The 17,075-nt window shown below is 46.0% G+C and overlaps 1 protein-coding gene across 1 annotated transcript in view; it reads right to left on the bottom strand.

Annotated features, from left to right (window-relative positions):
- ESPL1 (extra spindle pole bodies like 1, separase) overlaps window positions 1–16,703 on the bottom strand; it is a 27,761-nt gene extending 11,058 nt beyond the window's left edge. The window contains exons 1-16 of the mRNA XM_007949524.2: window positions 16,620–16,703; window positions 15,257–16,315; window positions 14,906–15,010; window positions 14,630–14,750; window positions 12,690–12,826; window positions 11,483–11,676; window positions 10,481–10,720; window positions 10,137–10,281; window positions 9,903–10,041; window positions 9,552–9,691; window positions 8,466–8,600; window positions 4,827–4,946; window positions 4,198–4,369; window positions 3,421–3,549; window positions 3,149–3,305; window positions 2,522–2,631 (exon numbers count right to left, since the gene is read on the bottom strand). Coding sequence (XP_007947715.1) covers window positions 2,522–2,631; window positions 3,149–3,305; window positions 3,421–3,549; window positions 4,198–4,369; window positions 4,827–4,946; window positions 8,466–8,600; window positions 9,552–9,691; window positions 9,903–10,041; window positions 10,137–10,281; window positions 10,481–10,720; window positions 11,483–11,676; window positions 12,690–12,826; window positions 14,630–14,750; window positions 14,906–15,010; window positions 15,257–16,315; window positions 16,620–16,700 — 3,184 coding nt within the window. The 5' untranslated portion in view covers window positions 16,701–16,703. The remainder of the gene's footprint in view (window positions 1–2,521; window positions 2,632–3,148; window positions 3,306–3,420; window positions 3,550–4,197; window positions 4,370–4,826; window positions 4,947–8,465; window positions 8,601–9,551; window positions 9,692–9,902; window positions 10,042–10,136; window positions 10,282–10,480; window positions 10,721–11,482; window positions 11,677–12,689; window positions 12,827–14,629; window positions 14,751–14,905; window positions 15,011–15,256; window positions 16,316–16,619) is intronic.
- Window positions 16,704–17,075: the final 372 nt, after the last annotated feature.

A 17,075-nucleotide genomic window follows, 5' to 3' on the forward strand; every position in this document is an offset into this window, starting at 1 on the left:
TCTCATAGACTGCTGGTCGGACTGTCAAATGGTACAACCACTGTGGAAAGCAGTATGGCAATTCCTTCAAAAGTTGGAATTAGAAATACCATTTGACCCAACCATTCCATTACTAGGTATATATCCTAAAGAAGTGACAGCCAGGACAAGAACAGACATATACACACCCATGTTCATTGCAGCACTATTTACAACAGCCAAAAGACAGAAACAACCTAGGTGTCCATCATCTGAAGAACAGATAACCAAACTATGGTACATACACACAAAGGAATACTATGCAACCCTAAAGAATAACCTAGAATCTGCAAAACACCACATAACGTGGATAAACTTGGAGAACATTATGCTGAGTGAAATAAGTCAATCACAGAAGGATAAATATTGTATTAGTCCATTATAAAAAATCAAGGAAAGGTTTATATAGGGGAAGATATTTTCTTTGTTATTTACTGGGGGGGGGGAGGGGAGGGGAGGGAATACTGTTAGATAGGTAGAGACAAGTATTGATTTCAGTGAAGAGAAGGACAATGTACCAAATGTGAGCAATCAATACAGTGGCATTGAGGGAGACATAGAAAGGGGTATGGGAGGTACAGACAATAAAGATGAACTCTTTTGCACATACAGTACTGTGTTGTCAGTGAGGGCAAACATGGATATACGGGTGGATAGATGGGTGGACAGGCTGAACTATTAGGTATGTCTATGCAGTGGGGAGTGTGCCCAAGACCATGTATAGGTTGTTTCTACAAGTGTATTGCTATGTTTTATAAGAATTCCCAAGTGGATAGCAGAGATGACAAGGGACAAGGTTGTAGTCACTTCTTGGGCACAGCCAGCTACCCAGAGGGAATGAGTAGCTGGACCTGTGGGTTTGGGACCATAGTCATAGGGGATATCAAGCTCAAATGGCATAACATACTACACAAAACATTGTTCCACCTCCTACTTTGGTGAGTAGCAATTGGGATCTTAAAAGCTTGCAAGCAGCCATCTAGATGCAACAATGTGTCTGTCCTCATCCAGAGCAAAGAAGAATGAAGAAAACCAATGATTCATGGAAACAATCAGTCCAAGTGACTGGTATACCTTGCGATCCTCAGCCTATCCAACTATGAAACCAGAAGAACTAGATGGTGTCCGGCTACCACTGTCGACCATTCAGAGGGGGATCTATGTAGGAGATCCTGGATAGAGTGGGAGAACAATGTGGAATAAAACTCAAAATCATTTGGAAAAAAAAAAAGGGACCAGGTTTTCTGGTCTGATAGAGCCTGTGGAACCATTTAGACTATGGCCCCTAGCTGCCCTTCAGGTCTGGAATTGAACCCATACCTGTGGCTTCCAGCCAAACAAAAGACAGGCATATGAGGTGAACATTTACCTGAGGTAGATACACACCTTGGAGAAAATAATCATGGGAGAATAGAAGGGCTGTAGATGCACAGGGACATAGCTCAGGGGACAGGAGTGCATGAAGGGAAGGACATAGGGAAGAGATAACTATGGGGAGGAAGTGGAAGGGGAGCTGTTACATTGTGGGAAACTGTAGTCAATGTCATGAGACAAAGTGCATGTGAACTGCTGTATGGAAAGTGAATTTGCTCTGCAAACTTTCACCCAAATCACAATTAAAAAAAAAAAAAAAGCCAGGGGAAAAAAAAAAAAGGAAGGGAATCAAAGCTTTCACATGAAGGGTTTGGGACCATACTCAACTGGCATAACATGCTACACAAAAACACTGTTCTACATTCTACTTTGATGAGTAGCAACTGGAGTCTTAAAAGCTTACAAGCGGCCATCTAGATGCAACAACTGGTCTCTCCTCATCTGGAGCAAAGAAAAATGAAGAAAACCAAAGACACATGGAAAGAATTAGTCCAGGTGGACCTTGTGAATCTCAGCATATATAAGACCAGAAGAACTAGATGGTGTTCTGCTACCACTGTCAACCACTTGAAAAGGGATCGGTGCAGGAGATCCTGGATATAGTGGGAGAACAATGTGGAACAAAACACAAAATCATAAAAAAGACCAGGCTTATTGGTCTGATAGAGCCTGGTAAGACCCCCGAGACTATGGCCCCTAGTTACCCTTCAGGCCCTTAATTGAACTCACTCCTGTGGCTTCCAGCCAAACAAAAGACAGGCATTACGGTGAACATTTACACCAGGTAGTTAAGTTCCTTAGAACAATCAACCATGGGCTATCAGAAGGGCAGTATTTGCACAAGGGATAGCTCAGGGGGCAGGAATGCATAGGAAAGAAGGACACAGAGAAGAGGTAACTACAGGGAAGAAGTGGGAAGAGAGTTGTTACATTGTAGGGATTACAGTCAATGTCATCAAAGAAAATGTGTATGAACTGCTGTACGGAAAATGAATTTGCTCTGTACACTTTCACGCAAGTCACAAAAACTAGGAAAAAAAAAAAAAGCCAACAAACTTTCACCTAAAGCTGTTGTTTTGTATGTATGACTCTCACTGCCACTCATGAGTGTGGGGATGTGGCTGCTCACCTGTACACGACTCCAGCAAGAACAGAACCTGCTGCAGGTCGGACTGACAAAGGTCCAGGTCACTGCGTGCTAGCTCTAGCTCCCCCTTTAGCACCAGGAACAGGGCGCACCTTGATGGGAGAGGAGGTAAGAACCATCAGTGGAATCCTTTGTGTTCCTGGAGATTCTTTCTCTTTGCCCTTTCTTTTCCCAAGCAGGGCCATCAGTCTTTCCTTCCTCCAAAAGCCTTCACTACCTAAGCTGAGTTAAAGGCTCCTGGGGAAAGCTCTCAGCTTTTTTGTCTCATCCTAACTCATCCTTATGCATCAGGGCAGAGTTTCCCAAACTGCATTTCTTGAAACAGAAGAATCCCGTGGGCAAACAGATTTCGGGAAACAAAGCGTACAAGAACTTCTTTTGGAGATTTACAATGTGTACAGCATATCATAAGCCAGGAATCTTACAGGAAATTAAAAAAACATCTAATCTTGATTAACCCAGTATTTTCCACTTATTTAGCCATAGAATACATTCTTCCACCAAAACTCCAAACAGAACATGTGAACATGTGGAAAGTTTGAGAACCCATGGTCAAGGGAACATGGCCCTCAGGTCTCAGAACTGGCATCTCTTGGGCGTTGCACTCACTGGCGTGGTATCTGTAGCTTCATTGTCAGTTTTAGGGCCTCCAAGCAAAAGGCCTTGGCTTCACTCACACAGCCCAGGTGGCCCAGGCGGGAGACAAGTTTTTCTGAGCAGCTCAGCACCTCTGTAAGAACCTGCCACTTTTGTACCAGATTTTCACCTGTAGCAAAGAGACAGGATCAGCATCACTTAGTCACAGCCCACATTCTCTGGAGATGAAACTGCCAGCATCACCATCCATTCCCACAGGACCCTGCTTTCTTCCTGAGACTCACCATAGTCCAGAAATGGTGTCTCCACGACTGCTTTTTGAACTGAGAGCACATCACTGCCCATCAGCAGGAGGATGATGCTTCGGAGGAGCTTATGGGAGTCAATGAGCGCCACCTCCGGTGTCTGCCAGCCTATGGTAGGTGAGGCAGAGAAAAGAAGGGAGATGATATGGCCAGAACTTCCTCAGCTCATGTGAACCAGCAGATGGGTCAGGAGTCTATCTGGCATAGAGAAGAAGGGGCTGGAAAAGGAAGATAACCATCCACCACCTCTAATTACCAAGATAGCAAACACAAAACACACTGCACCGAAGGCAGACACAGCTGACCGATCATGGAACTCTTTCCCTCTGGGCTCACATGGAGTCCCAGAATCCTTCTCAGTATAGTAATCCAAAACCAAATAGAAACCCAGGGCTATCCAGTTGATTCCAACTCATAATGACCCTACAGGACAGAATAGAACTGCCCCCTAGGGTTCCCAAGGCTGTGAATCTTCATGGTAGCAGACTGCCTCATCTAGAGCAGTTGGTAGTTTTGAACCAGCATGGTGCCACTAATGCTCCTATAGTAACCCAAGAAGTCACTAATTAATCAATCATTCAGTCTGCAGGTGAATTACAACCTATTTTTTTCCTAGGCATCCTAGGTCCACTCTGTGCAGATTTTCTAGGTAGGCCAGTCCACACAGCTGGGCAGCAGAGAGATGCAAGCAGAGGATAGATGATAGGATAAACCACAGACACTGTCCAAGGAGGGCCAGCCACCCCATTTATTCACCTTGGGCACAGAGCTGCTCCCACAGGGAGACTGGGAGGCTGTTTGAGGAGAGGCTAAGGTAGTCTGCCACCAACTGTAGGGCCTGGACACGCAACAAGTACCAAGCCTTAGATGACTTCTGCAGGGCAGGATCCCGAAGCACAGACAGCAGCAGAGAGACACCCTCAGTCACCTGGGAGAGGGGAGAGCCGGCAGAGAGCATGAGGAATCAGATGAACATTTCAGAGTTTGAGATGCCTTTTGAGCTCGCGCGACCCAATCTCCTGCTTTTAAGAACAATTAAAGTTGTCCAGAAAGCTAGAGCCTGACAGGGTGCAAGGCTTGGCCACATCACGCAGCTTGCTTGTGAGAAAACTCAGGTCTTTTGGATCTCAGTGCCTTCCCAGAATAACCACCATCCCAGTTTCTAGTCAGAGGACAGACTTTGCCCCTGAGGAAACTGGGAAAGAAAGAGTATCTCTACTAGAGGAGAACTGGTGAACAATTACTGGAGCGGGCCAAGCTAGGAAATGTTTCCCAGGGACAGGGGCTTTCTTCTTAGCTCCAGGGAAATCTCAGAAAAATATCCAGAAAATTCTGAGATCCTTCCAATACCCAGGACCTTCAGGGATTAAGGAAGTGAGAAATACCTTCTGGGTAGTACAGCAGAGTTTACTTTGAAGTACATCACAGGTCAGGGTAAGGAGCAAGTATGTGTCGCTGGTCTGATCGAGAAGCTTCAAGCTTGATTTTGCCTCTTGTAGGTATAACTGAGGAAACAATCAGAGGGTGAGTAAGCACACTGGTGAGAAGAGGTGGCCAGTCAGACCCCTCAAATATCATCTGTTAAAGCATTCACAAGTGAAATGTTAAACATCTACAATGAAATATTAACTACTTCAAATCCTGCAATCTGTTTTGTTAGCTGCCACTGAATCAATTTCGACTCATAGGGACCTTATGTACAACAGAACAACACACTGCCCTGTCCTGCGCCATCCTCACAATCGTTGCTATGTTTGAGCTCACTGTTGCAGCCACTGTGTCACTCCATCTCATTGAGGGTCTTCCTCTTTTTCACTGACCCTCTACTTTACCAAGCATGATGTCCTTCTCCAGGACTGGTCCCTCCTGATAATATGTCCAAAGGACATGAGACTAAGTCTTACCATGAGACAAAGTCTCACCATCCTTGCTTTTAAGAAGCATTCTGATTGTACGCCTTTCAAGACAGATTTGTTAGTTCTTCTGGCAGTCCCTGGTATAGTCAATATTCTATGCCAACACCGTAATTCAAAGGCATCAATTGTTTAGTCTCCTTTATTCACTGTCCAGCTTTCGCATGCATATGAGGAGACTGAAAATACCATGGCTTGGATCAGGCATGCCTAATCCTCAAAGTAACATCTTTGCTTTTTAACACTTTAAAGAGGCCTTTTGCAGATTTTCCCACTGTGATACATTGTTTGATTTCTTGACTGCTACTTCCATGGGTGTTGACTGTGGATCCAAGTAAAATGAAATCCTTGACAACTTTAATATTTTCTGTTTCTCATGATGTTACTTGTCCAGTTGTGAGGATTTCTGTTTTCTTTATGTTAAAATGTAATCCATACTGAAAGCTATAGTCTTTGATCTTCATCAGTAAATGCTTTAAGTCCTTGCAAAAAAGACAAGAAGGCCACATGTTCTGACCTCCTCTAACCCCGTAAGAGGAAGACAGAATCACTATCAGTAACCCAAGGCCTATTACTACAAGACCAGACGTGCTGCCTCCCTCTAGCCCTTTCACCAACTGTTCCTCCCAAAGCACCCACCACCTCTCTCCTGGGTTCGATAATTCACAGCAGTGACCACATAGAACTCACAGATTACAGGGGTTATTAGGGAAGCATCAGGCTACGATTCAAGTTCAGGAAAAACGCTTAGTCTCTCTCCCAGCCCACAGTCTCTCTCCCAACAGTGAGTGTCCCTCGGTGTCTCACTCAGCAATGCGTGTCTCTTTCAGCAGCATGTCTTCCTCAACCAGCAGTCAGAGAGGGACTTCTTCTGCCTCTACGAGGCCTCCTTTTGAGCCTGGCAGAGTGGCCAAACTAACCAATCATAACATCAGAATTCTAAGCACCTGAGAGAACAAGAACCTCCCAGAACATTGTTTTGTGTTGCGCCCAACAGAAATACCCCAGGTGGATAACTTTTACAATCAGGAGCTCCTCAGTTGCTCACAGCAAATTCCACCACAGAGTTTACAAAGACTTATGGCTAGAAAAGCCACACTAAGTAATTTACAACACCACAGTCCTCTTCAATTTCAGCAAGCAAGGCTGTGTCATCTGTATATCACAGGTTGTTAACGTGTCTTCCTCTAATCCTGATGCAGCATTTTTCTTCATAAAGTTCAGCTGCTTGGATTATTTGCTCAACATACAGATTAAGTAAGTAAAAAAGATACAACCCTGATGCACACATACATTTCCTGATTTTAAACCAGCATCTCCTATTCTTTTTGAACAACTGTCTCTTGTCTACACAAAGCTTCCACATAAGCACAATTAAGTGTTCTCAGACTTCTTCCTTCAAATACCCTCAGTTCTTGATCATATGCTACCTCCTGAGATGGCTGAATATCGATCAATTCTTTTTGGAACAGTGACTGTGTATCCTTCCATCTTCTTTTGATGCTTCCTGCATCATTCAATATTTTGCTGACAGAATCCTTTAATATTATGACTCAAGGTTTTAATTTTTCCTTCAGTTCTTTTAGCTTGAGAAATGCTGAGTGTGGCATTCTTCCCTCCTGGTTTTCTAACTTCAGGTCTTTGCACATTTCATTACAAGTCTTTACATGGTCTTCTTGAGCCTTTGAAATCTTCTGTTCAGCTCTTTTTCTTCATCATTTTTTCTGTTCACTTTAGCTATTCTACATTCAAAAGCAAGTTTCATTGCAATCTACGTTGGAGTTATTCACTCACTCTCTCACTCACTAAAATGTTCAGTAAACACCTTTGGGTTAAACATTGTGCTAGCAAGATGAAACTAAATAAAGAGCAAACAGGCCCTATCCCCTATTAGTTTGTAATGCAGTCGGGGTGCAGTCAAGCATAAGTAATCATGACACAATGCCAGAAATGCTGTTTAGGACTATGAAAGAGTATGTAAAAAATGCTTTAGAAAGGAGGGGACAATTCAGCTATGCCTTGAAAAGAAAGTACAGGTTTGCTGAATGAAACAAAAAAAAAACTGGGGGAAAGGGTGCATTTAGGATGAAGGGACTTGCATGACCAAACACAAAGCAGCATGTACCCACCCACTGCCTTTGAGTCAATTCCAGCTCATAGTGACCGTATAGGACAGAGCAGAACTTCCCCGTAGGGTTTGCAAAGCTGTAAATCTTTACAGGGGAGCTCTGGTAGCATAGTGGCTAAGGCACTTGACTGCAAACCAGAAGGCGGGTGGTTCAAACCCACCAGCCACTCCTCGGAAGGAAGATGGGGCAATCTACTTCCGCAGTGATACTGCCTTGGAAACCCAAGGAGGGGTCGCTATGAGTCAGGTCTGATTCTATGGCACATAACAACAACAACAACAAATCTTTACAGAAGCAGACTGCCTCATTTTTCTCCTGCAGAGCCACTGATGATGCTAAACTTTTGGTTAGCAGCCACATGCTTTAACCATTGCACCACCAGAGGTCCTTGAAACATATACGAAACCAAAGAACCAAACCCACTGCCATTGAGTCTGGTATAGGTGTAGCATAAGGTTCTTGGTAGGAAGGAGAAAGAAAAAGTGTGGGACCAGAATATAAAAGGTATGCAACATAAAGGAAAAGAGGGCAGTATCCTTCAAGTAATGGAGAAGCCACTGGAATCTTTTAAGTAAGTAAGGGGTAATCGGACTTGTGCCTAAGAACATCACTCTAGCAGCAATGAGAACATGAAGTAGAAAAGGGAGAAACTCAAGATAGGGAGAGCAACTAGAGGAGCACTGTAATAGTCCTAGGTGAGTGATGAAGCATCAACCAGCATCAGAAATGGTTGGGAAAGGAAGGATTAGCAGTATATCCCTGGAGCAGAATTGTTAAGATCTGATGAAAAATTGGTTTTACAATGAGAAGGAGAAAGAAGCCTCTTCTTCCCACAGCTGCCCTCTAACAACTTCTCACTTTATAATACTCCAGCAGAATGTAACAGAGAAGCTGCCCCTCCCGTATCTTCTCAAACAAAAGATGGCCCAATAAGGCCAGGTGTCCCCCTACAGCCTCCAGGCTAGGCTGGCTAGGCACTCACCTGGGCATAGCTGGGACAGCCAAGTGTCAGAAGGAGCTGAGTGATGTGGCAGAATGAGCCAGCTGCCTTCGCAGGGTCCTCCAATCTCTTGGAGACGATCCGTAGAAGCAGGAGGACCTCCAGAGCCTGCAAGGGCTGGTCAGCCAAGAGCAGCAATTTTACCCCACTCCCATTTATGATTCCATTTCTACCCTCTGCTCCCAGTCCTTTGGGAACCTGGACTATGGCCTGACCTCAGGGCCTGGACAAAATGTGGCCACATAGAGAAACCATCAGCTACCCTCAGGGAGCCCCAAGATCACCACAGCCAGGGAGCCTGCAAACCAGCCCACCCTGTTCTATTTTAAAGTCTTAGGTGCCAATCATCATTAATAGCAAGGGTTTATTGAGTGCCTATTATGTGCCAGGCATTGTGCCAAGAGGTTTACATGTCTCAACTCAGTCCTCACAGTTAACTCTAATGCCAATTTTACACATGAGGAAAGTAAGATTTCCCATAGGTTAAGATGTTTGCCCAAGTTGACATGACAAGTATGTTATAGAGCCAAGACTCAAATCAAGGGCTGAGGCAGCTTCCCAGGCCCCTGGTGCTAGAAGTATGGCCTAGGCCCACTGTGACCTTTTGTGTGAAAATTCTCTTCTGGAGAGTCCTGCTGTGCGTTCTAAAAAAAGAGCTTTAAGGAGTCTGTAAACCCCTCTGAAATCACACTTAAAAATGTAAAATTGTGTATATTGGCACCTATGGTTATACAGTCTAATAATTAACAGTAAGTAGGGCTAACATTGGAACACTCCATTCATGCAAAATACCTTCCATGCATTATGTCTTTAAATGTTAACAACAACCCTATTAGGTAGGTATTATTTATTATCATCCCTGTTTCAGAGGTGAAGAAACCTAAGGCCACATACTAGTAAATGATGGAGTGTGGATATGAACTCAGGGAGAATGGTTACAGAGCTCACACTCATAATTGCTGGGTTATTTGGCTTCTCAGCAGACTCACAGGGCAAAGAAGGGGAAGGAGCTCAGCTTCTGATCCAGCCCTTTTGTTGTGGATGTCCACCGATGCCCTGCCCCATTACCTTTGCCACCAGCTGATAGAGGGCTGCCAGTATCTGCAGTGAGACTGCTGTCTGCTGGAGACACCTCACGGCTGGGGCCTGTTCCCTTGTAAATACCTCCTTCCATAGGGCCAGGGCTTGGTCCAGGCATTTGGACTGAGCTGTAGGTCAAAAGAATGGGACTAGTCTCCCTCAGCATGGGCCATGTGGGGAGAACTTGGCTTTATCCATAACATTCTCTGCCCTTTGTGCCAGCCTGCCCCCCTACCCCACCCCACCCCAAGGAAAGCCTCTCCCACACCTGGGGTCCCTTTCTGCTTAGTAAGCCATGGTGGAGACCCCATCCCACTGCAGTGCTTTTACTGCCCTCACCAGCATCTGCAGCCAGGTTGAAGGCAATGTTACTGTACAGGAAACGATCTTCCTGGAGTTTATCTTCATAGTTCAGGTCATTGACTTCAAATTCATCCAGGTTGCTAGGGGCCTGGGCTCTCCGATCCCGCTTGATACCCTGGAAGGGATGATCAGGGTAAAAGGGTGGTACCAGCTTACAGGGGCTCAGGGAAATAGTCTTCACACCCATGGCCCCACGGCAGCTATGCTCACTTCCTGCATTTTGGCCTCCAGGGTACAGATGTAGAGCCACAGCAGGGCCTGTGCTTTATCATCCAAGAGCTGATCCTTAGCTTGGGCCTCAGGCCTCACAGACTCCAAAAGCTGCAGGGCTTCCCGGATAGCATCCAGGGCAGAGCTGCAGGGAGAGAATGCACTTAAACTGGGGTCCTGGAAAGGACCTTCTGCAGAATAGTTGGCCTCACACTTTGGATGAGCTTCCATGGCCCCAAACTAAAGGGGACACTTAGAGACACAGAGAAGGAAACAGAGTATGGAAAGGGTAAGAGGACCCAGAGCAAGGAGCAAGAGTGGCCTCCTCAGCTGTTCTTCCTCACCAGTCAGTCTGCTGGCCAAAGTCGTGATAGCAGAGCACCTGAGCCAGTTCCACCAGGTGGGTGGCTCGTGCCCATGCCCCAGCGGGTGTCTCCTCAGGACTCAGCTCCAATAGGTCACAGATGACATTGAATCGTTCCTGCCCAGTGTCAGCCCGCACTGCCTTGTAGGCCTGTAGCTCCTCCCTGAGCAGAAGGCCAAGGGTTTCTAGGTCCCAGCCACTCAGGCTGTCACGCAGAGTCCTGAGAGAGGGGAGGCTCAGTATTAGGTGGAGCCTGTGAAGCAGACAGACACTCTGCCCCTATGCCCATAAGTCCCAGCCTTGGCTTGCTGAGAGCTCAAAGAGTTTCCAGTTGTGGCTTAAAGTATACATCAGATCACGTTGTTCCTCCATGTAATACACTGCAATGGGCTTCCAATAGGAATCCTATCCAAACCCTTCCCATGGCCTATGAAGCCCTATGTGATCTGCCCTCTGTCCACCTTGACCACCTCATTCCATACTGCTCCCCACCCAATGCCCCATTTTACTGCCTTCCAGCCAGGTGGATTTCTCAAGCACAGCCAGCTTATTTCCATGCAGGACCTTTATATTCCCTCTGCCTGAAATTTTCTTCCCTGAGATATTAAAATGGTGGATTGCTCCACATTGTCAGGTCTCATTTCATACATCACTTCTTTAAAACATCTTCCTCTAAACAACCTAAAGCTGCCGCCTTTAGCAAATCACCATTTATCTTCACAGAATACATATGAGATGTACTTGTTTTTTATGTCTCCCCAAGCACAATATAAACTTCCATGACAGCAAGAACACTGTCTGATTCACCACTATACCCCCAGTACCATAACCTAGCATAGCAGCCATTAAGTACTGAGTAGATAACTGATGAGCAAAGGAATCAGTCCCTTTTTCAGATGTAAGGATGGAAGGACATGACCAGATACAAAAACCCAGCCTATCCATGGGGCAAACATGGTTGTCTCCCTCACCACAGACTCACTTCAGTTGTAGCTCCTTGTCTCTGGCCCTGGCCGCATCCATCTTGACCCGAACCCAGAAGTTGACTGGCTCAGCCATGTGTTCAGGGCCACAGGGCCGCAGGGCCGCCAGCCACAAAGTCACCATCTTACAGCCCTGGGCCGGCTTCCCCAGTTTCTTCAAACTCTCTACGTGTAGCCGGAAGCACCTATGCAACTGCAGAGAATGGGAACAGACCAAACTCGAGAGAAGCCAATGAGTCTGCACAGTATGAGAGAACTTGCATGCATGGATGTACACACACACACACACACACACACACAGAGTGGGGGATGGGCGATGATACTCCTGCTCCCACTCCCTACCCACACCCAAATCAAGGCACTATCTAATTAAGAACTAAATACCCTTAGAAGCTCCAAGCTACTCCACGCCCACGCCCATATTCATTGTCTGCACCCATGAAATCTGCTCCTCCTACTATAATCTTTTTCTCAGCAAATGGCACCTCCTTCTCCTGAGTTAGAAATGCAGCCTATCTTTGACCCTTTCTTCTCCCTCCCTAAGCTAGTCACTTACCAGGTTAATCCTAAACTTCTTGCATGCATCCACTTCTTTCTATCCCTAGAACAGATGCTTTCTTTTCCAGCCTAGACTCCTCTAACAGCCTGGCTGTCCTGCTGCCAGTCTCATCCCTTGCATTCCAATCTCCATGGTGATGCCAGAGAAATCCAAAACACCAATCTGATGTCACATCTCCACTTAAATCATTTAAAGGCTCATCACTTCACTCAGGTATGAAACCCAAGGTCCTCTTTGACCTATCCTGTCTACCAATCCATGATTTCATGGGTATTCTTGCTTAAGAGTAGTTCTCACTGACTGTCCAAAGGACCACCTGGAAAAAGTTTTAAAAATCCACATGCCAGGGGTCCAGCACCAGACATTCTGATACAACTGGTCTGGGGCAGGCATTACTATTTTTTCAAGGTTTACTCAGGTGATTCCAATGTGCAGCCAGGTTGAGGACCACTGGCTAAGAACAAATGAGTCAATTAAAGAAAAGTATTAATAAAATGACACTACAGGCAAAGTTTGGGAAACACTGTACTAGACACTGATGCCAACATGCAGCTCCTAACACCATCCTGGCCAGACTCTCTCATGCTACTAAGGCCCCTTGCCCCCATAACCCATTAACGTCCCTTCCTGTCCTCATTGCTTCATACCTTCTCAGGAGGCACCTCAGGATAGATGTCTGGCTTCAGCAAGCCGAAGCGCTGACAGAAGGGCTCAGAGATGGCACAGGCCTCGGCATAGAGCTTGTGACTATAGAAGCTGTAGGCCAAGTTGCTGGTATAAGAGGCTGCAGGGGAGAGAAAGGACAATTGACCTCCGGTCAGAGAGACAATAATATGGGCTCAACTGGAGGTCTGTTCAGCGGCTTTCAGATCAGATACGAACTGCTATTGCTAGGGAATGAAGGAGTTCAGTCAATGCCCTTCATTCCGTTAAGGCCAGCCCACACCACCAGCCCGTCTGCGTGGGCTGATTTTTCAGAGGCAGATCTCTTTCCAGGCTTTTCTTCTGAGGTACCTCTGGATGGACTTGAACCTCCAACTTTTCAGTTAGCAGCCAAGCGCATTAACTATTTGCACCACCCAGAGATTCAATCTCTGCCTAATGTCCCAAGTTTCCCCAAGTGTTTAGGGGTAACACTCTGGCCTCTTACCTCTCTCCTTCATTCACTGCTACTCCTGGTCTCCTTGCTATTCCTTGAACACACCAGACACTCTCTTCATTGGCTGTCTACCAGGGATGCTCTTTCCCAGGTATCTACAAGGCTAACTTTCTCATGTCCTCCAAGTCTTTGCTCAAGTCACCCTTTGAGTGAGGCCTACCCTGATCACCCTATTTAAAATAGTAACCTCCCCTCCTCGTCCATCCTGAGCTTTTAATCCTTTTTCTTATCCTGCTCTACTTTCCCGTTTCCCCATTATTTCTTATACTTTCTAGCATGTTAATAGTTCATTTATTCACTAAAATCTGTTTATTATCTTTGTCCTCCAATTAGAATGTGGCTCCATGAGGGCAGGGGTCTTTGTTTTGTTCACTGACACATCCCAGATACTCAGAATCATGCTTGGCACATAGGAAGTACTCAATAAATATTTGTTGAATGAAATTTCCCTAAATTCTAATAACTCACTCATGTGGCTTCTCAGCTATCAACATAGCCAACTGGAAGAAAATAAAGGTTTCAATCCTCTGTGGAAAGAATGTTCATACTAACAATTTCTGTGACTCCTGATGGTATTTTCATCTCTCTGGCTTGGTTCTACTACTGAGAACATGAAAAATCCCCAGACCCTTCCAATGACAGAACTCATTGGGATTATATGATTTAAGCTGAAGAGCCATGCTTTTTCTAAAATGAGGGAGAAATTTACCATGAAGTATAAAAATAGGGAAAACTAAACTATGATTTAAGATAGTAGTTACTGTTGTGTGGAACTGTGACTGGAAAAATGCACAAGGAGTTTTCTAGGGTTCAAGTCACATAGTTGCTTGACTAACAAATTAGTTACAAAGTGTGCTCAGTTTGTGAAAACCCATCAAGCTATACACTTATGATCTATGCACTTTTCTCTATGCATAATTCAGTAAAAAATGGTGGAGAGAAATGTATAGGCAAGTTGGTTTACACATACATAAAACATCTCCAAAAGGATAAGAAACTAGTAATACTGCCTCTGTGAGGTACTTGGGTGGCTAAAGATTAGGGGTGGGAGAGGGACTTTCCACTGTATGTTCTTTTGTACAGTTTGAATTTTGCACTATGTGAATGGTCTACCTGGTTTCAAAAAAGTAAGTTATAAGTGCTCTTTAAATGTTAAATATATAGAAAGGTCAGAACTTGTATATTAGGTACAAATGTTTTCATGAAACAAATATCAAATTGGATTTCAAAGTCAATAAGAAAGAAATGAGTGTCTGCTGTTACAAATTAGTTTCATCACTTGTCTCCTAGCATTAAAGATAGACTAGCTGATACTTGTAAACACTGTTCTCTTAAACCATAAGGATCAGAACCAGCCAGAAAATGCTGTATATCTTTCTCCTGAGTGATGATACCCCATGAGCCCATATCTGGGCCCAGGATACTAACCAGTCATCCCCAGATAGTCTCTCAGCTCTGGACCTGACAGACCCTCTAAGGCCTCCAGCATCCAGACAACAATTGATTTGCAACTCTCCACCAGCTGGACCAGGTCAGCAAAATCAGCTACCTAAAGGGAGAAGGGTTCGAGGGTAAGAGGAGTTATGATAGGTTCAGAGTGATCTCTACCCCTAAAGCTAAAGCAACCCAAAAGCTCACCCTAGGGCAGTTGAGGGACTCCAGACCTTATGACCCTGCCCAGGTTCTTTGGTTCTCAGACAGTACCTGACAGCCTTGGGCAAAGTCATAAACCATCAAAATGTAGAGATGAAGTCCTTGAAAGTACATCTGAACCAAAGACTGCTGCTGCTTGGATGAATCCCCACAGACCTGAGGGAGGAAGAGGAAGATTGTTTGAGGACCAGAGATAGAGTAAGTTCCAAGTTGAGTTCTGGAGAGCTGACATAGTCCAGAGAGGAGGAGGGACCTCAGGAGTTGCTTGTTGGCTGGACAGGCATAGTCCAAAGAGCATCTTGCTAAGGATAAGCCAGGGCTTCCAGATCTTGCCAAAGACCACTGACTGGTAGTGAATCCATAGAACCATGTCCCCACCCTACCTCCAATTCTTTAACTTACACCATCTCGCAGCTGTAGTATGAGAGAGCAGTAGCTGCCAAGAAAAGCATAGAGGCCCAGAACAGCATCAGGTCCATAGCACTTCTTGGTTCCTCTGTCCAGGCCTGAGAGGAAGAACTGGCAGCTGTCATACAATGCCCGAAGTGGTGGTGATGGTGCCTCCATACTGGCATTCAGGACAGCTGATGCCTTGACCAGAAGGTTGGCCACTGCCTGGGGTCCTCCCTCCTGGACTTGTAGCAGCTCAACTCCCAGCTGGCACAACTGGAGACTAGGGGCCAGATCTGTATTCTTTAGGTAACCATGGGCCTTTTCCACTGCTCTGGTGGCCTTGGTGTGGTGGTGACTCCAGCAGAGACGACGACAGTGTTCCAGGGTAAGCTCCAATAAGCAGAGGGCTCTCTGCGGAGAAAGATGGCCAGGAAAGTGCCCTTCCTCACCCACCAAGACTCTGATCACATACGTAGAGAGCAGGTCATTTAGGAAATCAGCATCTGCTTCACTCAAACCACGGCCACTGGAATCAAACAGCTGATGGGCAGCAACCACTCGGCAGGCTGTTGGAGAAGCAAAGTGAGGAACCTCACAAGGGGTACTTTCATCTTCCAAGAGGACTAGGAAGCTTAAGGCCTTCACCCGAGCTGAGAATGCACCTCGCCTCTCCAAGAGGGCTTCTGCCCCCTTCCAAAGCAGAGAAAAGCTGCCCCGAGCCACAGCCTCATAGTCTTGGGAAGCAGCTTGATGAGAGCATTGTACCAAGCAGGCATGAAGGGGCTGGGCAAGGCGAAGCGTCGCCTCTGGGCTGCCCTGTGTGGCAACATTCCGCAAGAAGATGAAGAGAATGCGTTCTAAGTAGAGGGGAGGGCGCTGGGGAGTGGACACCAAGTAGCCATGGCAGGCCAGTTCTGCCAGCTCCAGCAGGCTTCCCAGGTGCCCAGGGCAAGTCAGGTTGGCAGTGAGCTGCTGATTGCAAGCCCTTAGGATGGCATCACAGGCTTGTCTTCTCTCTGCATCATATCGGCAGCTGAGAGGACCAGCTGGAGGCTTGGACAGGAACTCCTAGAAGAAGAGAAAGACATGAATTGGGCTACCAAAGAAAGGAATGGAGGCAGGGGAAAGAACTACAAACAGGACTGCTAAAGAAAGGGTCACCTTTTTGTCTCTTCCTTCAAAACACCACCAAAAATAATAAATCACGGTCAAGTTTATTTAGCTTACAGCTTCAAGCGACCTCAGTTCTAACTCCTTTCCCCATCGTGGTGGCCACAGTCCCAGGCTGTCCTTTCCATTCCTCTCCAGCAGCCTGCCCAACTCCTCCCTCAGCTGAGAACCAGGAGTATCCCAAGCCAGACAGCTCCCCCACCTTCAACTCGGGCAGCAACTTTTCAGCTTCCTTCTGGCTGCTTAGCAGAGTCCCAAAGTTGACTCCTTTAAAGTTCCTCATGGCGCCGGAGAGCTAGGGAGAAGGAGACGTAGTAGAGAAGGCGCAGATTAGTATGGCGCTACATGGAGGATGGGAGCTCTGGTAGCATAGTGCCTAAGGCACTGGACTGCTAACCAGAGGGCTGGCGGTTCAAACCCACCAGCAACTTCTCGGAAGGAAGATGGGGCAATCTACTTCCGTAGTGATACTGCCTCGTAAACCCAAGAAGGGGTCGCTATGAGTCAGGTCTGACTCATCGGCACATAACAACAACAACACTTGGAGGATGGGAGAAGTGTTTAAAAGGCCGTGGCAGAAGGTAGTGAAGAATCCTATCTGAAACAAAAAATAATAAGTAAATAACTGACAGGACATTGAGTCCCATTGTAAACTGAC

Source organism: Orycteropus afer, unplaced genomic scaffold (assembly GCF_000298275.1).
Source record: "Orycteropus afer afer isolate SDZICR_OR568_19922 unplaced genomic scaffold, OryAfe1.0 scaffold00247, whole genome shotgun sequence".
Classification (NCBI taxonomy): Eukaryota; Metazoa; Chordata; class Mammalia; order Tubulidentata; family Orycteropodidae; genus Orycteropus; species Orycteropus afer.